This window comes from Ornithodoros turicata, chromosome 3 (assembly GCF_037126465.1).
Source record: "Ornithodoros turicata isolate Travis chromosome 3, ASM3712646v1, whole genome shotgun sequence".
Lineage (NCBI taxonomy): Eukaryota > Metazoa > Arthropoda > Arachnida > Ixodida > Argasidae > Ornithodoros > Ornithodoros turicata.
The window spans coordinates 61,105,327-61,127,378 of record NC_088203.1 but is presented as its reverse complement, the minus strand read 5'-3'; the positions used below and the strand labels follow the sequence as shown (position 1 = coordinate 61,127,378).

Here is a 22,052-nt window from a genome sequence, read left to right as displayed (position 1 = left end):
TCGTGTCTGCAGTTGTGCCAATGTCACAGTGTCTGCCTTTTGACTGCGTAAAGTGTAAGGTCCATCTCGGCAAGATCACTCTTACCGTTGTTAGTCTCTACATACCACCATCGGTACCGGTTTCGAAGAATGACCTGATGACCGTCTTCGACGACTTAGATCCGCCTTTTCTGGTGGTTGGCGACATAAACGCGCATCACCCTGTATGGGGCAGCCCCAAGACCGATCGCAAAGGAAAGATCTGGCTGGAAATCATTGAGAGATTTGACCTTCATCTACTTAACGACGGCTCCCCAACATTCATCGGTAGATCGTTCTCTACTGACGTCTCTTTGCTCTAAAGATATTTGTAGGGATTTACACTGGTACATCGACCTAAATTCTAGAGGGAGCGATCACATCCACATTTACATAACATATAACCGTTATCCCCCGGCATCTGGCTGCAGAATGGTGAAGTTAACAGACTGGCATGCTTACCGGACTGCCTGTGCGGAACATGCTGAATCCCTGCGTTCGGTAAACGATGTCGGAAAGCTGATTGTTCGCTCTTTGGCGCTCTCTACCAAGTCAGTCCGCTTGATCCCTGGTCACTTAGGCACTAACCCCCGGGTGGAACAGCTCCGAGCTCTCCGGCGACGTGCAGAGCGCAAAGCTAGGCGGACTGGCGACGTTCATGACATCCAGGAAGCACCACGCGCCAACAAACGGGTACAGAAGGCACTCCGGGACTTTGACCGTCAGCGCTGGCGCCAATTTTGCATCACACTGTCCCCATTTGCAAGCCCTGCCTGGATCTGGAGAATTGCACGTAGCCTGAAGGAAACTCATCCAGTTAGAAATCCTTTAGGGACCTTGGCCCTATTCACGTCCTCTTCGGAGAAGCTGGTTGCCTCGAAATTTTGTCGTCTCATTACGAGAGCTGCGGACGTATGTCGTTGTGCTGAGTACCGGGCAGGCACAGCTTGCTTGAAGTCTACCCTAGAACATGTGATTATGCCTTCAATACCCCCTCTCCCCTATTGAAAAAACCCATATCGAATAAATACGGGTCCCATATATATGGCATTATTGAACATGTGGTTATGTGTTATATGGACATATGAGTTATATAGACCATACGGGGTCCTCATATGGCCCGTATGAGCCATTCGAGAATCTCCATATCCAACAATCCCGTATAAACGTCCCATACAATTCTCATGTGACCCATATGCCCACATGATTTTGTGAGCCACAACGGAAGTATGAGACCGCTTATACGGGGCGCAGAGAGCATAAGGTTATGTGCCACGTTGAAGAAGCCGCTGGTCGGGTTACGGTCTTATGACGATACGGAGTGAAGGTTATACAGGGTGCATCCAGTGACACATAGTGGGGAACCAAAATGCACCTACACACAAAGCACCAAAGGGGAGGTTACATTGTGAAAGCAGTACAGATCTTAGAAAAATGTAGGTATGATAGGCTGAATATCTTTACGCGAACATAGTGGCAAAAGAGCAAGGAAACTTTTCTCTGTTATCCAGTTTATTTGGCTTGTTACATTCAAGGGCACGGTTGTAAGAGCTTGCACTGCCATGAAGCAGACATTGGAGTTGCATGGGTGAAGTGCACACCCTACCTGTTTTGCAGGAAACACAACTCAGTAAAAATCTTTGCAATGCCTGTTGCTTAACTTACTTTGTCTTTTAAGATCTCAGCGACGTGTGTGTTCATTTCCTACGTCGGGAGTGCGACAGCCCGTTTGTCTTGTACACAGAAACAAATCTGTCAAAAGCGTCTGAAATTCAAAGATTCCCCCATTTGTAACAGGCCAATGGAGCATCACATGTGACAACTTCACCCGATGTCAAGTGACAATATCAGTTAACGACTACGGCAACAACCACACTGAGTTCAGCATAAGGTAACAGGACTCAAGAGGGTAGCCATCACACTGAGTGCATAAAGTAATAGGAACCCACATGCTAGGAATGTTACCAAGCAAACCGTGCACAGCAGCCTCTCAACTAACCTTCCATTCACGAAATCCAACGGCTTCTGGTCGTATCTTCCAAGGCGTACAAACAGAGAAACATGTCCAGACGTCACTAGCAAGGCATAAACACACAGTCAGAACAGTCCGAGCCACCAATGCCACGCCGAAACACCCAGAACAGGAACGACGACAACACGCGACGCGACCGCACGCCTCCGGTGCTCCAACGTCGACTGAGCACTAGTGATGGGCGATACTATCGAAACATTCGATACTATCGATAGTTTTTGACTATCGATTGTTCAACTATCGAGTGAACCGAAATTTCGATAGTATCGCGATAGTTTTTCGGACTATCGATAGTGTCGTGACTGCACTTCACCGAGCTTCACGTCGCTTGAGCCAAGCCAATCCAGCACACCACACTATCGATACTTTTATGTGTTTGAGATTTATTTATTTGCCAATTCACTCCGAAATACAGGGTGGGTGCTCTAAAAGGTCAGTCATATTTTCGTGCGTGAAGCGATGCTTCCTTGACCGATACCTCGTTGACGCACAGACTTCCACTGCCTCAGAGTAAAGAAGTTATGCTCAAGAAACCTACGAAAAATCGTGGTTACAAAGCACTGTGCAAGAAAATAAATACGACCACGCAAACTTTCGTTCCAATCCATCGGTATAGGGCATAGGAAATACATGAAGACGAAAGTTTGCGTTGTCGTATTAATTTTCTTGCACAGTGCATGGCAACCACGATTTTTTTGTACATTTCTCTGGCACAAATTATTTACTGTGTGGTGGCAGCAAGTCTGTCTCTCAAGTAAATATAGCGCCACAGGCGAAAATGTGACTGGCCTTTTATTGCACCCACCCTGTATTCACTCCGAATTTAACATTTTAGCTTCTGTCTTTGAAAGGGAAACTTCCCGCGAAATTTGCGTTTCGCTGCTCCAAACTACCAATAGTTTGTTCACTAAAAATTTAAATTTTAGCATGTTTCTTTTGAAGACGATATCTTCTGAATTCGCGTTTCGCTCCTGCAAAGTATCCATAGTTTATCCACTCCGAATTTATAATTTCAGCATGTTTCTTTTGAAAGTGAAACCTTCTGAATTCGCGTTTCGCTCCTGCAAACTTTCAATAATGCATAATGTAAAAACCCCGAGACAAGGGAACACGAAGGGATAGTTCGCTCACTGCGAATTTAAAATGTTAGCACGTTTCTTTCCAAAACGAAACCTTCTAAAACCTGCTTTTCGCTCCTGCAGGTTATCAAAGGGGGAGGGGGGGAGAAAGAAAAAGAAAATGAAAGAAAGAACGAAATATGATCATGGGAAATAAATTATTGAGTTCATGAAATATGAAATATCGGAGTATTATACATGTACAATGCTATAAAGTGGGCATTTCTGAGCAGGTATTAGTGGTCGTTAATTCTCAAAAACCCGTATTACCATGACGGTAACAAACTAATGATAGTTTGACAGCGTATGCGACAGCTCTGATTAATGCTCCAATGCCCCAATGTTAACTATACGCGTAGTGCACAACAGAGGTTCTCGTCTGTTTTCGGAACAGTTCCTCTGTTTTATGTAATCAGTTTTTTCATGCTAACGGTCCGAAACTATTTCAAAAATATCAATACTGTGCAACTATAAATAAAGGCATTTGATTAGATTGATAATACAACTTGGAGCAGTGACTTCTACATTTTTGCAGCAAGCGGCTTTGGACTGTGTCCAGCTTACTATCGATAGTTCAAACTATCGATAGTTTTGAGCAAAACTATCGGTAGTTAAATGAGTAGTCGTCTCATCCATCGATAGTACTATCGATAGCATTTGGATGACTATCGCCCATCACTACTGAGCACCAGTGGCGGATGCCGAGTGTGGCGTTGGGGGCGCCACAGTCGCGGTGCTCTGCGTGCTATATCAAGAGAACGGAAATCGGCGCGAGCACGACAACAATGCTATCGGAAAGAGGACGTTTTCCCCGTCAAAACGCGCCAAAAAACACCCAATATCGAAAAAAATGCCTTGCGCCCCATGTATAAGGAAGCCGCCATTGCCACGGGATCCTCACTAGGGAACTGAGAGAGATAAAAAGGTGTTGCAAGTTCCTACACCTTGCCCGCTTTGAGCACGTGTGCCCGTCAGAGGGAGGTTCGGATCTCTCGTGGGGTTCGAACCCAAACACTGAGACAAATGTCGCCGAACGGGGGTCGGCGTCAGGAATTTTCGGAATGACGCCCTAACAGCTGGAAATTGACGGGTGGCCCGAATAGGAAACTTGTAGTGCAGGGTACGGAGCATGCACACACAAAATTTCGGGTAAATCGGGCGTTAGGTAAGTAACTTACAGCACTAAACAGCGGGAAGCGTTTCGGGGCGTCGTCACCCAAACACGTTGGCGTCGAAAAACTACAAAGCCAATATCTTATCTTGGAGAACGAAACTTTGCGGGCCTATAGGACAAACTCGATTGAAAAGAGCGCGTTGAGACCTTCAAAACTATGTTACACACGACTATGTAGCTGCAACTGGGTCGGTTTTAGGAAAATGCGGCCGCCCGTCACAGGTATTGTGAGGAGTGCAAACACGGAAACCGGTAACTGGAGAACCGGTAAAGTTCCAGAGCTGCGATCAATTTTGTCACGTTTTTTACGTCATATAGAGTAGGTTACAAAAAATTAACATCGTCGGACGCGAGCTTCCTTCCGAAAAAGGACCCAAAGTTTTGAAAAAGAGCGCCGCAAACGCGTCTTCACCCACAATTTCCGAACCGCTAAAGACCGGACCGCGGTGTGATTTGGCCGATCATAGAACCATTCGAGACCTATTTGGACGCAAATTTTGGCGTGAATCCGGCAAACGTCGCGGGAGTGACTGCGCTCCGAATGTGTCGTATATGTGCTGATGGAAGCCAAAAATTGCCACATTTGTCGGCTACCGTTAGGATTTCTCAGAAACTTCGGGCGTGTTCGTGAAGGGGGAGGAATGCGGAATCTGTCACAATAAGTAGCGTCTTGATAGGAACATTTTAGGCCTCTATATTAGACGCACAACGCCATCAAGCGACACCATCGTCACTCGATAGAGACTCACTACTGCCATGCACCACAAGGGTTCCCAAGAGTCTTGAGCAGGCTACCCGTGTACTTCAGATAAATACCTGAAGAATCGATATTTTGAGTACCGAATAAGGTTAGAAAGCAGGACAAATCTATGTTAGGGTACAACTAATTGTATTGTTAGCAAAAAGTGACATCATTCAACCTGACCTAACCTAGTCATGTGTGTCAACTCGCGCGTCGTTCGGAGCGTGTATCCTATTTCTGCACCATTTCCGTCCCTCCATTACTATTTAGTCCCTAACACAGGAACGTAACAGTGAGTTTATGTATATGCACGATCCTCCAGGGCAGTGACACACATTTGGTTCGCACAGTCCATTTTTATAAGGTAAGTGTGTGATGCAATTAAGTGGCCCCAAAAACTAGTTTGGCATAATTGTAATCATAACTATGTGCCAGAATCAACGTTTCGAATTATGTGTCATGTGTGATTCCTGTCCCCCACACTATCCTAATGTGCATCATACGGCCCCATATGTGTACTGTTGCTGTCACATACGAAGTCGTATGGAACCCATATTGCTGCCACATCACTTCATACGGGTGAAAGATATGTGATATACGGTCCCATACCACTTCATATGAGGCCCACATAAGTACCATATTGACTCCATATGACTCCGTACGGTACCCATAAGAATGCCATATTGCCTACATATGACTTCATAGGCGGCCCATATGCATTAATATAGGACCCATACGAATCTGTACGGGAACCATACAAACTGATATAGGAACCATATGAGTCTCATACGGGATTTTTCAATAATATCGCCGTGAGTAATTCCTCCATGGTGAAATCCATGTCGATCGACATGGATTTCACCATGGAGGAATTACTCACGGCGATATTATCTTCGAGTAGAAAGTCATCTCCTGGCCCGGACGGTATCACCTACGCTGCTATTAGGAACCTGGATACTCTGTCCCTCAAGGCTGTGTTAGCCATCCCTATCAAAAATTCCAGCAGGCCAGAAGCTGATGGACCAGTAGACACGTAATTTGGGACCTGGACCAGCATAAATCCTGCTGGAGCAATGGACCAGCAGAAATGCTGCTGGAGTAGTGGACCAGCAAAAATGCTGCTGGAGCAGTGGACCAGCAGAAATCCTGCTGGACCTATGGACCAGTAGAAATTCTGCTGGTACAGTGGGCCAGCAGAAATCGTGCTGGAGCAGAGGGCCTGCCTGTGTAAGCTACACTACTGAACCAGAGTGGCCACTCTTTGTCCAGCAAGGGCAAAGACTCTACGTGCCAATGGCGTAAAGAAAAATAATTGGTGGCTAAAAGTATGAGAATTGAAAGATTATAGATACCTTTATTTCTCATCAGTTACATACAATCTCTTCTGCAGTCTTCCGATGTCCGAAATTGATTTGCGAAAGGTAGTGTCGGACGTCACACAACGTTCCATGGATAATGCAGTCGCATGGGTGAAGGGTATGCCCTACCTGTTTCGGAATAAATACAAGTCAGAAAGTAGGTCTGCAACGCATTTCAGTTTAACTTACTTGATCTCTTTCAACATCCCCACGACGTATCTGTTCATTTTCCCACGCCGTGTGTGCGGTGACTCGTCTGTGTTGTTCACCGAGATTCATCTCTCAACATGGTCTGCAATTGGTAGTTACATTAGTAACACTGTCACTGGAGCATCGCACGTTATATCCTCACCCTGATCCCAAGCAGCACAGTGTACTGAAAGTCGAGTGCAATAGGGTGGACGGGTAGGTGGAAAGCCTTGAACAGACTTGTGAAACTAAAGAACATTGATAAAACACATACCGGCCACCCCTATTGCACTCGACTTTCAGTACATTCTGCTGCTTGGGATGCTAGGTGATCAGCGCACTGAGATAACACATAGAGGATAAGATAATATGAATCAATATGGTAATAACCACACTGCGCACGTAAAGTTATAGGAACCGACATGCTAGGAAGGTTACGAAGCAAAAAGTTCACGAAACAAAGCACTACAGGCACACAACTAACCTTCAATTCACGAAGTCCAACGGCTACCGGAGGTATCTTCCATGGTACACACAGAAGCAGATATCACTAGGAAGGCACAATAAACAGTCACGGCACCGGAGCAGCAAAACCACGACGAAAGACGATTCAGAAGCGAGAGCCCTCCAAACATACGTCCGAACGCGTTCGACACGAAATTTGAATGAGCCTGGACGCGGGACGCGCTGCGCACTCCAAGGACGCTGTCTGTAACGGCTCCTCTCCGCGCTATATCAAGAAAGCACATAGCCGCGCCAGCCGCGCTAAGATACAACATGAGCTATCGGAAAGAGGATGTTTTGCTCGTCAAAATGAGTCCTCGATCACATTCCTACGCTACCAAACAACCGATATCGAAAAAATGCCACCAGCCCCGTGAATATAAGTAGCCGCTCTTGCGATGTTGTGCTAACTCGAGAACGGAGATGGATAGAAAGATGCCGCAAGTTTGCACGTATTCGAATTGCGGAGTACAGCAACTTGTTAATAGGTAGTTCAGATCCTCCGCAGGGTTCGAACCAAAAAACAGGGACAAAAACTGCAGAAATGCGGTTAGCCTACGGAATTTCAAGAATAACGTCGTAACCGGTAGCAAAAAGACGGGTGATGTGAATTGGAAAGTTGTAGCGCAAAGAGCGGGGCACGCACATCGAAAATTTCGAGTAAATTGGACGTAAGGTAAGCGAGTTACGGCACAAACTAGAGGCAAGCGTTTCCGGGCGCCGTTACCCAGACTAAGCGTCGGCAACTGCAAAACCCTACTCCAAAGCCCATATCTGTATAAGGCAACGTCGGAAAAGGTAAACGGTTAGTTAAAGGTTAAAGTTAAAACGGTCGGAAAGAGCATGTCGAGACCTTCAAAACTATGTCACACACGACCATGTAGCTGCAACAGAAGCTATTTTAGGAACAACTGCCGTCAGTCGCCGTCATTGACTATCTCAGCTCCGAGCAGAAAGGATTGTTTCTCGTCCCAGAGTCACAGCAGTGGCTTGCTTCACATGCCTTTCGTTTCTCCCGAATTTATCCCCTAATTCTCGTGTGTAAATAGCACCCGATTTTCCCTCCCGAATTTCAAAAATCAGAAAACCTGAAAACGAAGAACCCTATGTTGTCAATTTGCATTGTCAGTTTGTGCTTATACTACAGTAACTTTGTACTCTCTATGTTTGATTGCCTCAGTCCTGAGCTTTATTCAGATTATTCTCTAGGTTTGTTCTCTTATTGAACTTGACATTGAGGCATATGCGCAGTGGAAAAATGGTGCAAATAAAAAATACATAGCCAGTTTTGCTTTGGTGTTGAATGCTGTTTTAACGCAATGCATTAAAAATACTGGTCACTATGTAATTTTACGGCCTATACAAGTACATATTCTGTTTCTGTTTGGTCCAAAATTCCTCCACTTATTGGGCCACAGAGACGAGCAGAATTTTCCTGCTGGACACAAGCTGTCTTTGCTGGACCAGTACACGAGTGTGCTGGTCCACTAACCTCACCTGCTGGACCAGTAACCAAGGTCTGCTGGTCCACTAGCCTCGCCTGCTGGACCAGTAACCAAGTCTGCTGGTCCACTAGCCTCACCTGCTGGACCAGTAACCAAGGTCTGCTGGTCCAGTAGCCTTTCTTGCTGGACCAGTAACCAACTCTCCTGGTCCACTAGCCTCGCCTGCTGGACCAGTAGCCGTATCTACAGGTCCAGCACGAATTACTAATGGACCAGCAGAAAATCTTGATGGATTTTTCAATAGGGATATGTACAACCATTCATGGAGAAGCGTACCTTTGGAGTGGAAAGTAGGTCAGGTGGTGCCGCTCTTGAAACCAGGAAAGCCACCCGTCTCAGCTGTCTTCATTTCGCCCGGTTACCCTCACCAGTTGTTTGGGCAAAGTCATGGAACGAATGGTCCTACGGAGGCTTGAGTGGTGGCTTGAGAGCCATGGATTCTTTCCCCAGGTGCAGAGCGCCTTTCGCCGTTACCGTAACTCAATGGACTCTGTAATTGATCTCGTCACAGCTGTGCAAGTTGGTAAACAGCGCAGGAAGATTTCCGTCGCCGTTTTTCTTGATGTCAAAAGGGCGTATGACACTGTCAGTCACGTGTCCATCTTGCATGATCTGTACCAAGCCGGCCTCTCGCATCGTACACTATGTTGGCTTCAGGACTTTCTCCAACAACGGTCCGTCTTCGCCCGCATATCACAAGGCGACACCGATTTGTTCCCGGTTCCTCAGGGTGTTTCACAAGGAAGCGTCCTGAGCTCGCTCTTATTTAATGTTGTAATGGCGGGCATTAAGGGTTGCATTCGAAGGAAGGTCAACGTGTCCCTTTACGCCGACGACATATGCATCTGGTCGACTTGTACATCTCGCCCTGCCATTCGACAACGCCTTCAGGCTACATTGGAGGACATTCACACTTACCTGCTCCGAGCAGGGATGGAAATATCAGCGGAGAAAAGTGCGGCACTCGCCTTCTCTCGCAAATACATGCAGCGATGCCGTCTGCACATTGGGGACAGGCCACTTATAAATATCCAGCACCACAAATTCGTCGGCGTAACTCTAACCACTAGCCTCTCTTGGAAACGTCACTTCGATGGCATGGAGAAGAAAGTTCAGCGCTGGACCGCTGTCATCCATCACTTCGCTGCAATGAGGTGGGGACGCGATAAGAAGGACCTCCTGATGCTGCATAACGCCTTGATTCGAGCCACAGTCACGTACAGTCTGCCTGTGCTTCACGATCTCCCCAGCACCTTAGCACAGAGGATCCGCGTTATGCTGGCACGGAGCCTACGTGTGTGCCTCGGTGTCCCCCGCGGGGCCGAGACAAGGCTAGTGGTTGCGGAAGCCCGTGACATCCCTTTTGAAGTTATCCGAAACAGAGAAACTGTGCGCCAGTATCTCCGCCTGATTGCCCACCATCGCCACCACCCGCTCATCCGTAAACTTCGGGCAAGGCGCAGCACGCCGATCCACGGATGTATAATGTCCGCGTTCCGAAATTCGTGATCAGCCCCGCCGCTGAAAGCACGGCCCCGTGGACACTTCTGTCGCCAAGCGTCACCGCCTCTGTCCCAGGGATCACGGACAACAAAAGGAGCTACCCCGACCTCGTACTACAGCAACTGACTATGGATTTCATCGGCACCGCATATGACGGATTCTGCACGGTCTTCACGGATGGCTCCTCAACGAAAACTTCGTCATTCTCATCTTTCGTGATACCCTCGATACCGCTCACACGGGGCTGCCGGTTGTTCCATCGCACCTCTTCGACCTCAGCCGAGCTGTACGGAATCCTGCTGTTTTTACAATATGCGGCCACCTGCTACCCACGGCGATGGGGTAGTCTGTACGGACTCCAAGTCAGGTCTTCGATGCCTGAAAACCTCAGGTCTCCGCGGCTCACTGGCCACACTTGTGATAAACATTCTACGCCTACTGAAGTCCATAACTGCCCAGGGCCACACCATCGCTTTTCAATAGATTCCGGGTCATTGCAGAATCTCTGGCAACCACGTTGCCGACGCTGCGGCAGCGGCCGCTCACCACCAGGGCAAGTGTGTCCCGATTGTTCTCCCAAGGGGGGACAGACGGTCCCTTCTTCGTGACTGGGCTGCCTCCTCATCCGTCGAACAATGGCATTGGGATGTCCCGGTCAGTACCATACCTGGAATTGTGGACCCAATATTCTCGTGTCGCTTACCGACATCCTTACCGCGCGTCCCCCCGGCTTTCGCGCCTTTTTGCTCGCAGGTGTAGCCTCAGACAATGAGTATACGAGCATAGAAAGGGTCGTGTATTACATAAGCCTGGTGATGATGTTGAGTGGTCTCACTTATTATTTTAAAAGAGCAGTGGTAGTCTACTGGTGTTGTGATTCTAATGACCATGATGAGACTTTGGGGTGAAAATCGCTAATATGCACGGTGCTTTTTTGTTGAATTTTATTGTAAAAGTGAATGACATTAAGAGTCGGGTAAAGGAAATAATCTTGCCATTCAATAAATAATAGGAGTTTTTGTCTTTGCCGCTGCCTTCTTCAGACAAGATGTGATGATGTCACGTAGTCTGTAGCAATGCACTGACCATTACTGGAAAAAAGTGTAGCAATAGAAAAATGGTGTGTATTGTCCTGGATGGATTTATGATGAACACTTTTTTTTAATAGGAGGAGTGCGTGTGCTTAGAAATAGTTTGATGCTGGTTTTCTTCTTTGTTCAAGTGTTTCCCCCTTGTTGTGTTTTCCCCTTGTTGTCTGATAAACATGCGCTGGCATGCCCTGACCTCTTCTGTTATGTTTTCCTTCTATATGTAGCTTTTTCTTTTTGACAAGGAACATTCTTGTCTTGACGATAGTGCTGCCCTGAATGGGAGTATTGCTAGAACGATTCTTAATAATTTTGCGATTCATTTAGTTCAGAGAGTAACCGCAAGGGGGACAGGTGCATGGCTTTATAGAGGAGAAAAAAGCATTATGATTCAGTTCCATGCCTGGCTGTCAGATGGAGTAGACGCATCGTTCTGCACTCCTTTTTTCCCGTACTCTGTGTTGATTTGTTGAGTACATAGTCCTTTTATTAGCCATTGATGGAGTTACGTGTTAGGATATTTTGTTCTTTTGCAAGCCTCATTTAGTAAGACATTGGAATTCCTACGATCAGCTTTCATGCATGGTGCTTTTCTGCAATAGTTCCCTATGCAATCGTTATAGAAGAATAAAGGAAATAATCTTGGGATAGTGATTCAATAAATAATAGGTCCCTTGTCTACAGCGTACGCGCCCTTGAATCATCGAGCTGCATCATGACGTCATGCCATGGCTTCATTGCAGATTGACCTTGTCCAGTTGTGTCGACCGTGTGAAAAAAAGTGGTGTAGCCTTGGGACAATGGGATGACGTCACGACCAATGAGCAACGCAAGAAGAGGGCGCAGGAATGCACTTCTCTCTTAGCCTCTCACAGGTACGGTCGTGTTACTTCTCACTGGTGGTCGCCGCAGAGGGCGCTAAGAGCGCTCGTGCATGCGTAGCGGCCCCGGCGCGGCGCCCCAGTCAGTTGCTCGCTGGCTGTCGCGGAGAGCAGACGTGCGCTCGGTTGCTCCACAGTCCCCGCACCCGCTCAGTATGTGCCTGGCTGTCGGATGGAGCAGTCGCATCGGTCTGCGCTCCTGTTGTGGTGAGCTGATTTGTTGTGTAACTAATGATTTCGCTCGTGATAACTTTGTCCCCTTTTTTATGATTTTCATGTCGGGCACTGGTTGCTGTTGTAGTGGCTGCGAAGCCACCGGTCAGTGGCGCCGCCTAGGCGAACGGGTCTCCAGGTGTCATATGTTGAATAAAGACTTCACTTGTTGTTTTGGTACGAGACGGGACGGGTCCTCTTCACTTAGGCTCCGGCTGCCCTAGGTCCTGCCTACCGGGCACGGCCTTCGCGACATGGTGTCAGGAGTGTTGGAAGAACTTCACTCCAAAACCAAATGAATTGACCTCCGTTTGGTAACTCAGCATGGCGAAAACCTCGTCTGACGCAACTGGCCAGCAGCCTTCGTGGTTAGGCCTAACGCTTCAACAACCGGAGCCATTCGACTTCAACAGCCCAGCAAGTTGGGCCTCGTGGAAGACTCGCTTTGAAGACTATGCCGTCGTTTCCGGATTACAAGAAGCTACTCCGGAGGTTCGAATACCCCGCGCTACTCTACTGTATTGGTCCCGAAGCTCGCCCGCTTCTCGGCACTTTCTCACTCGACGCAGCTTCGCTACAGTCGTACGACACAGTAGTCAACAGTTTCTCCGAGCATTTCGTGCATCCGGCGAACGAACTTTATGAGTCCTCACGTTTCCACAAACATGTTCAACAACCAGAAGAGAGCGTGGACGGCTTCTATGCGGAACTCTGTAAGTTAGTGAAATGTTGTAACTATCCTTCGGGGACAGTGGAAGAGCTGCTAGTCCGCGACAGGTTCGTCGTTGGGCTGCGGGATGCACGGCTCTCAAAACACTTATGTCATAACACGAAGCTTACACTCAAAGAAGCATGGACGCAAGCCCATCAGTCGGAAGACGCGGACAAGCAACGAGCAATGGAGCAATCTTCAAGTGAAGTACCCCGGGTGTTGACCATGGATGCTGCGCAAACTCACGTTGCGTTTGCGTTGACCTCACCCGACTGAACGAAGTAGTTCTCAGAGAGCGCCACATCTTGCCAACGGTTAAACAAGTTCTTGGTCTTCTCGGTGATGCTGCCGTCTTTTCGAAACTGGATGCAACCGCAAGTTTCCATCAAGTCAGGCTGTCTCCCGAATCACAGGACCTGACGACCTTGATCACTCCTTTCGGTCGCTATTGCTATTGCCGGCTCCCCTTCGGAATCACATCAGCACCAGAGTATTTCCAAAAACAGATGTCGAGGATTCTGGAAAGTCAGGAGGGAGTTGTCAACATGATTGATTATGTCCTGGTGCTTGGACGCAACCAGGAAGAACACGATGCAAGACTCAAACAGGTGCTGTCTCGTCTTGTGGCTGCAGGGATCACGTTGAACGGAGACAAGTGTCGTTTCGGCGTGAACGAAGTTTCGTTTTTGGGTGTCATCGTTTCGGCACAAGTCATAAAGCCTGTTCCAGCCAAGATTGAGGCAATCCAGACTATGCCACCTCCCACAGATGTCGCAGGTGTCAGGCGCCTACTTGGCATGGTTAATCATCTTGCACGATTTATACCACACGTCTCAGACATCACCGCACCAATTCGTGTTCTTTTAAATTCCAAGGACAGTTGGGTTTGGCAGCACGACCAAGAGACTGCATTCAGAAAGATCAAAGAACTCCTAACGTCAGATCGGTGCATAGCGAAGTACCACCCATCTTATGCTACCACAGTTTCGTGTGATGCAAGCTCTTTTGGACTCGGGGGTGTTCTCATCCAAATGCAACCAAGTGGTGAACGCAGGCCGGTGGCCTTTGCTGCCAGGGCAATGACTCCCACAGAACTCCGGTACAGTCAGACAGAAAAGGAGGCCTTGGCGACAGCATGGGCAATTCAACGGTTTGATGAGTTCATCAGAGGCATTGCCTTCACAGAGGGAACTGATCACCTGCCTCTCGTGTCACTGTTTGGCAAGATGGAACTGGACATTTTACCTCAGAGAGTTCAACGACTAAGACTAAAGACAATGCGCTATGAGTTCCAGATGCTCTACGTCCCAGGGAAGTTGTTAGCCACAGCTGACACGTTGTCACGGCGTCCTCTTGCACCTCATGTGGATGTGGTGGAACTCTTTGTGGTCGAAATGGTTGCTGCTACACCAGAAGTGTTGTCTGTTAACTTACAGGCTGTACGAAACGCAGAAGTCTGCGATGGAGAGTGTAGCACTCTAGTCTCCTTTTGTGAACATGGCTGGCCACATAAGTCAAAGTTGCCAGTCCATGTGACTAAGTATTTGTCAGTGAAAGATGAACTTTCTGTTTGCGATGGACTTCTTCTCAAAGGCACTCGCCTCGCCATCACGGCATCACTGCGAGCAGCAGTTTTGTGTCTTCTTCATGATGGACATCAAGGTATCAACCGTACGAAGTCCCTTGCTCGCGAGTCAGTATGGTGGCCGGGAATATCAGCCGAAATCAACTCTCTCGTCACAAAGTGTGAAAAGTGTGCGGCTACCAGACAAAACTCTGCACAGCCACTCATGTCCACTGACCTGCCCAGTCGTCCATGGGAAGTTCTAGGCTTAGACTTGTTCCACCTTAACGGCTAAATGTTTGTAATGGTCGTGGATTACTACTCGCGCTACCCAGAGGTATTGACACTGAGAAGCACGTAAAAGCCTTTTTGCCCGGCATGGGATCCCACAGCAAGTACATTCGGATAACGGACCCCAATTTTCGTCGCGGGACTTTGCAGCCTTCGCCCTCTCCTATGGCTTCGACCATGTTACAAGTAGTCCTCACTACGCACAGTCTAACGGAGAGGTCAAGAGGATGATTCGCACAGTAAAGGGCCTACTACGTAAAGCAAAGGACCCGCATCTAGCCCTCATGAACTACAGAGACACACCGGGAGTGGCCGGTTTTAGTCCAGCGCAGTTACTCATGGGGAGGAGACTCCGAACACGAGTCCCGAAAACTGAAAATCAACTTCGCGCACAGTGGCCGAAAAGGGAAGAGGTGGCAAGCAGGGATGAACCCTACAAAAGGAAGAAGGCCCAGGACTTCAACAGGCATCATCAGGCTAGAGAGCTGCCGTCACTTCGGACTGGACAGAATGTCTGGGTGCGTCGAGAGCAGGTACGCGCCACCGTGCTGAGCCCTCCTCAGCGTCCAAGATGTTTTGTGGTCGAGATAGAGCGTGGTGCAATTCTACAGCGCAACCGGAGGCATTTGGTGCCTTTCCTACGAAAGCTTCCTGCTCTTCCGGTACTACAGCCTCCCGTACCAACGGACTCTGCACCTGGGACCGGTACCCCTGTTCTGCAACACAGTGAGCGTGACTGTGCCGTGTACACCCGTAGTGGCCGCCATGTGATCCCACCGCACCGTCTAAACTTGTGACTCTCAAGGGGGGAGATGCAGTGGCTGCGAAGCCACCGGTCAGTGGCGCTGCCTAGGCGAACGGGTCTCCAGGTGTCATATGTTGCATAAAGACTTCACTTATTGTTTTGGTACGAGACAGGACGGGTCCTCTTCACTTACACTCCGGCTGCCCTAGGTCCTGCCTACCGGGCACGGCCTCCGCGACAGCTGTTGTCCGGGAATCCCCGCCATTTTCTATCTTCCTCTACCTTGTGAACGAGAGTAGCGCTGGCGTGATTCCTAATAATTTTGTCGTAAGATTAGTTGAGAATGTAACCACTAGGGGTGCAGCTGCAGGACTTTATACAGGAGAACAAACCATTACGACTCAGTTCTCTGCCTGGCTGTCGGATGGAGCAGTCGCATCGTTGCGCTGCGCTCCTGTTGTGGTGGGCTCATTTGTTGTGTAACTAATTCTTTTTGTTGTTAGCTATTAATGGTTAGCATATTTACTCTTGCTTTCCCAGCCTCTGTATTAAGAGTGTATTTCTCCTCGCATGTCCAGAGCTGTCCTGACCTGCCCAGACATGTCATGATGACGTCACAGCTGACATCACAGGATGTCCGGAACTTGTGGTCATAGCTTCGATGCTTTGCAATCTGCCTCTGTGCTCCGTCGCCCGGCAATGGCCAGCGGCCGTTCCGTACCACTTGCTTCAAGACGGCGTCGTTGATCTTCAACTAAACTTCTTCTCTCCACTCTATCTCTATTTATCTTTTTCTTTTTTATGAACTCTCGTAGTGCACAATGCTCAGCTGGTCTGGACACGAGTTAGATGCTCCCAAATTAGTGTGGTGGCTCTCTGGAGGGTGCTGATTACTGTGGGGGCCCCATTAGCTCTAATTAATAAATTAATCGTCTTCAGGACAGTTGAGCGTTGTTGAACTATGAGAGTCCAGTCATTACTACTTGTGTGTGTGTATGTTTCGAAATAGTTTGACGCTGGACAGTGTGTTTTCCACTTTGTTCAAGTGCTTCTCTGTGCTTTTTTTCTTGTTGCCTGACAAACGTGCGATTTTTCCTGGCGTGACGGTGCTCGTTAAGCAATTTCCTGACATGCCCAGACCTCTTCTGTCTTATGATGCATGCTTTTCTTCTGCATGCAGTTCTGTATTTTTTCTTTTTTTGACAAGAAACATTCTTGTTGAAGCACTGTCTTGACGATGTCGATAGTGCTGCCCTGAATGGTAGTAGTGCTGGAATGATTCTTAATAATTTTGCGATTCAATTAGTTCAGAGAGGGTTAGTTCAAGGGGGACAGGTGCGTGGCTTTATTCATGAGGAACAAAGCATCATTATTCTGTTATCTGCCTGGCTCCCGGATAGGGCGGATATCTCTCACTGAGCTTGTCGTATTTAGCCATTGATGGTGTTACTTGTTAAGATATTTTGTTCTTTCCTCTATTCGTAAGTCTCATTTAGTAAGACTTTGGGATCGAAATGCTTAATTCCTACAATCAGCTTTCATGCATGGTGTTGTGTGCTTTTCTGCAATAGTTTTCCTGTTTCTTATGCAATCATTATAGTAGAATAAAGGAAATAATCTTGGGATAGTGATTCAATAAATAACATGTACCCTGTCTAGAGCATACGCATCCTTGAACCATGCAGCTGCAAGGCCCGCAGTGATGCAAGGATTCACTTCTTTCTTGGCCACTGGCGACATGTGTGGTGTGGACGTGGCACGCGTTAATTCTGTTCCTAGCAATTGTGTTGGCCGTTAGTGGAAAAGCGTAGCTTCGGTGGGATACAGTTTGCATTTAAGGGAGGTACGGATGTGTGGTTCGTCACTGGTGAATGGTGTGTGACGATTCTGGTGGATTTTGTGTCGGGCAGATTTACAATGAGGGAAAGCAATGTACATGAAAATACTCAGATGATGGTGAATGTCTTTTTCACACTCTTCAAGTGTTTTTCTGTGTTTGCTATCCTCTGTTGCCCAGCAGTCGTGTGATTTTTCCTTGTGTGACAGCGCCCCTTGAGCAATGATCTGACATGCCCTGACCTGCATGCTTTCCTTTGTTGATGCATCTAGCTTTGTATTTTTTTCTTTTTTGGATGAGAAAGATTAATGTTGATCGTTATTGTCTTGACGATGACGCTAGTGCTGCCGCACCCTTGATTTGAATGGTAATAGTGCTAGAATGATTCTTAATAATTTTGTGATTAAATTAGTTCAGAAAGTACTTGCAAGAGGGACAGATGCATGACTTTATAAAGGAGAAAAGAGCATTACGATTCAGTTCTGGACCTGGCTGTCGGATGGAATGAACGCATCGTTTTGTGCTCCTCATGACTGCCGTTGTGGTGGACAGTGGACTGTTTTGTTGTGCAACTAATTCCTTCGCACGTGATAACTTTGTCGCCGCTTTGTTTGTGATTAGCACTGACATGCACGTGCATGTCGGGCGCTGGTTTTTGTTGTACCTGTAGGGCATCTCCGCCATTTTCTATCTTCTGCAAAAGCTGCTTTGGGAACGAGAGTAGTGCTGGCGTGATTCTTAATAATTTTGTCATGAAATTAGTTGAGAAAGTATCCGCTAGGAGAGTGCCGAAACGTGTCTTGATACATTACGATTCAGTTCTGTGCCTGGCTGTCGGATGGAGCAGACGCATCATTCTGTGCTCCCCGTGACTGCTGTTGTGGTGGGAAGTTTTGCTTCTGTGCCTGATTCTTTTATTGTTAGCTGTTGATGGTGTCCCTTTTTACCATATTTACTCTTGCTTTCACAGCAGTTGGCATTACTCTGTATTATAAGTGTTTTTCTCCGAAATTGCGCTCTGCAAACTTCATGCACCAGCCCCATTGAGCTAAGCTAACACGCCTCTCCAGTGACTTCCAAGCGTGCGTCAATCGCAGGGAGAAACACATACACTCCGTCACTCAGTAACCTTTCACTCTTACAGGTCTTCTCACTTTCACACACATTGACACAACGGGGTGACGCAAACGGCATCTGTTGAACATGATAGGAATTGGTGTTCTGATCTGGACCCCAGCAACACACTGTCATCCCAGGGATATCCTAAGACCATCATGCATGGACGGGGGTGACATCCCCAGGACGGTGAATCTGATCCTCTAATTATCCTCAACATGTCATTTTGGCACTATGTGGCATCCCCATGGTATCCTCAGATCCTACGTGAGGACAACTTAAGAACAGTGCTAGAGCATTTCTAGGCTGAACCATTTTTTTATATTCACATCCTTTTTTCGGTATGCACATTTATAAATAGCTCTAATTTGTCAGAGAACCCATATCAATGTCTTTTTATTGCACAGAAAACAGTTGCATACTGATTCCATACATCTAGGTTAACTGCCGCAACTGTCTTGCTGTTCGTTTCCAGTACATTCCATAACGGACAATATGCACAGCGGTTTAAAAAGAAAGCAGAGAGAAATATAAAAGACACAGAAAAAGTCCGAGGAACCCACTCCAAAAGGTACTAGAATTCTTTTCTGAAGCACAAACAGATTCTATTTATTGCTTACTACGCGACCCTCCGTAAATTCGATAGCCATGCCCGTCTGTGATACAAAACAAAGGGTGAGCTATCCATGTTTCCTTCGATTACGCAAACAAAAAATACGAAAAGCGAGGAATTGATTGAAGTACCAGTTCTGTATCACTGCAAAGTTTACGTGTCTTACTCCTTTTGGTTTGAGATATATAGGTAGGAAGTCAAAAGCAGTGCGACAGAATCGTGCGTTCCTCTCCTTTCCACAAGAAATTCTCCATGTATCATAGACAGTCATCCTTTTCGGAGGCAGATAATTTTACGCTGGAGCACCCTTTATTTCAGGAAAATGTCAATTGGGTCCAAGGATCTGCCAAAACAAAAAACAAATGATGATGATGATGATTGGAGTTTTAATGACGCATTAACTACATAGGTCATAATGCGCCAACACTGTGATTAAAATAACACTAGTAAGAAGTAGGTGCAGTACTTAAAAAGGGAGAAGTAACATCTAAAATACAAGACTAAAACTACACAAGACTTACGATTCCAATGTCTCTTAAAAAATTAAAAATTCTACTGAAAGGGATAACAGCCTCATCGCCAAGCAAGAGCGCTGGATGAAGACGCAAAAAAAAATACGTATAAAACTCTGTGAAATGATGTTGACGATGGGTTTCGTGGTGTGGGCAGGTGATAAGAATGTGAATGACAGAGAGGAGTTCGCCACAGTGCTCACACAGTGGCGGCTCTTCTCCACAGAGTAAAAATTTGTGCGTGAGGAAGGTGTGGCCTATCCGCAACCTCGTTCGCAGAACACTCAAGAGTCGATTTTCCTGGCGGTCTCCATGACTTTGGATGTGTTGTTTAATCAAGTGTAGCTTGTTTTGTGTCTGAGTGTTCCAGAAGCTCTGCCATTTTGTGTACAGTGATTTCCTAAGTGCTGCCCTAATATCTTGCATGGGTATCTCGAAAGGACTGATGTCTTTTGAAGCTGCAGCAGCAGCAGCCCGGTCGACAAACTCATTTCCTTGTATGCCTGTGTGGCTAGGCACCCAGCATAAAATAACCGAATATCCCCTCTTCTGTGCCATACTGATTAAGGACTGTGCACGCTGTATCACGAAATTCTTTGGTTTGCGTGTGCTACAAATAGCATTAACAGAGCTCAAAGAATCTGTATATATTACTGCTGACCGGATGCAACCTTGAAGAATGTGGTTAAGTGCAAGGATGATGGCATAGATTTCTGCAGTTAAGATAGATGCTATACTGTTTAGACGATATGACCTCACGCATGTGCCACAAGTCATGGCACAGGTCACTCCTGCGCTAGACTTTGATCCGTCTGTGTAAATTTCTGTGTGAGTCCCAAAACTTTCCCTCACGTGTTCAAATTCTTGCTGTAGTACTTGTGTAGAGGTGTTGTGTTTGCTGTACTTAGTCAATGTAGTATCATACACTGTTAGAAGAAAAGGTATAGAAGAGGTATAACGAAGGTATAAACCAGGACTAAACTACCATATTTATATCTCATCACCAACGTCTATACCCCGTTTAAACCATGTGGGAGGTATAAATCGCCGAGGCTATACTTTCCACGCCAGTTGAGGGTATAATAAGATACTTCGCTCTTGCGTTTATACCTTTGGTATTTTGTATACCTTTAGATATGAACCTGTGGTAACCACATTAATTTGTGGTGGAAACAGTACCATCTCAGCTAAGCAGTAATTTAATGAGGAAACACAGTCAGTAATACAGTGGCATCGTAATTAATAGGGGGAATGGTTTATAGCAGCGTGCTATTTGTTCATGAAATTACCAAATCTACGCGTCCTCACTCATACAGTTGCTCGCCGGGCGAAGGCGCCCCACATTTTGCGAAGCCACGATGTATTATACCAGTATCTGTTCTCCACCAAATCCTTCCATGTTGCATCTTGCGTGGCGAGTAATCTGCATGAGCTCTCCTCGACATTTTACACCTGCACTTTGTGAATATGAGTTTGTGGGTACGTTTGTGTGCGTGCGTGTGTGTCCAGGTATTTTCTTTCTCTGTTTCCTTCTCGCGGTAGTTGTTGTTATTAAAGCACTTGTCGCTCAATATTATTTTGTTCTAATTTTTTTTACGAGCTAGATCAGGAAAATGCCACTCTTATATAGTGCTGAAATAATCGAATATTCCGCTTTTCGAAGATTACACCCCGGGTTTGAAAATATGCCTTCAAGGGGATACGTTTATACCATGAGGTGCAAATAATATACCTTCAGAAAGGTATAAAGCTACTATACCTCGAAGGAAGTATAGCGTTTATACCTCAAAAGGTATGCGCCCTGGGACAAGCCGTTTATACCCTAAAAGGTATAAATATTTCTAACAGTGTACCTTGGCGGTGGTTGCCAAGGTGGGACTATTTTACCATATTCTACAACTTGGCAATCATAGGAAGAAAAATTGTGATCCTCAATATCTCGTTCAATTCTCATTGAAAGAGGGGGAACTACTGAAGGTCTGTTAATAAACAGCTGTTTGAAGCGTGTACTTTTAACACAAGTCAGTGCAGGGTGTTGTGGATAACTCCTTATTCTTAGTGCATATGACACCCCAAGATAAAATCGTCTTCTATTCAACGAATATTCATGTGATTCTACGTACAGACTTTCAACTGGAGAGGTGCGGAACGCACCAAGGATAAGCCTGAGCCCTTGGTGATGTACAGTGTCCAGGAACTTCAATACGGATTGGCGGCCTGAGCCGTAGACGATAGAGCCATAATCTATCTTGGAGCGAATGCAGGCAGTGTATACACGGCGAAGTGTCTCCTGGTCTGCACCCCAAGATCTGTGAGACAGGATTTTCAGTAGATTCA

General features: G+C 46.8%; 2 protein-coding genes and 2 long non-coding RNA genes across 6 annotated transcripts in view; 1 reads left to right on the top strand and 3 right to left on the bottom strand.

Moving 5' to 3' along the window:
* Positions 1 to 882: 882 nt before the first annotated feature.
* On the bottom strand, positions 883 to 2,185 carry LOC135387187 (uncharacterized). Its single transcript, XR_010420923.1, has 3 exons — positions 2,018 to 2,185; positions 1,684 to 1,783; positions 883 to 1,624 (listed from the first exon to the last, which is right to left on the bottom strand). It is a non-coding gene; the product is annotated as an uncharacterized LOC135387187 (long non-coding RNA).
* Positions 2,186 to 6,442: 4,257 nt separating this feature from the next.
* LOC135387186 (uncharacterized) lies at positions 6,443 to 7,312 on the bottom strand. The gene is made up of 3 exons (XR_010420922.1): positions 7,116 to 7,312; positions 6,632 to 6,734; positions 6,443 to 6,571 (listed from the first exon to the last, which is right to left on the bottom strand). It is a non-coding gene; the product is annotated as an uncharacterized LOC135387186 (long non-coding RNA).
* Positions 7,313 to 14,896: 7,584 nt separating this feature from the next.
* On the top strand, positions 14,897 to 15,689 carry LOC135389551 (uncharacterized). The gene is made up of 2 exons (XM_064619588.1): positions 14,897 to 14,938; positions 14,994 to 15,689. The coding sequence occupies exons 1-2, from the start codon at positions 14,897 to 14,899 to the stop codon at positions 15,687 to 15,689; spliced, it is 738 nt and encodes a 245-aa protein (XP_064475658.1).
* A 3,279-nt stretch (positions 15,690 to 18,968) lies between these two features.
* The window catches only part of LOC135388516 (uncharacterized), a 102,962-nt gene continuing 99,878 nt past the window's right edge, over positions 18,969 to 22,052 (bottom strand). Inside the window, exons 5-6 of one of the 3 annotated variants that reach the window (XR_010421443.1) lie at positions 21,839 to 22,024; positions 18,969 to 19,546 (exon numbers count right to left, since the gene is read on the bottom strand). The gene's annotated coding sequence lies outside the window, so the exon portion shown is untranslated. The other 2 variants (XM_064618103.1, XR_010421444.1) reach the window with 2 other exon arrangements.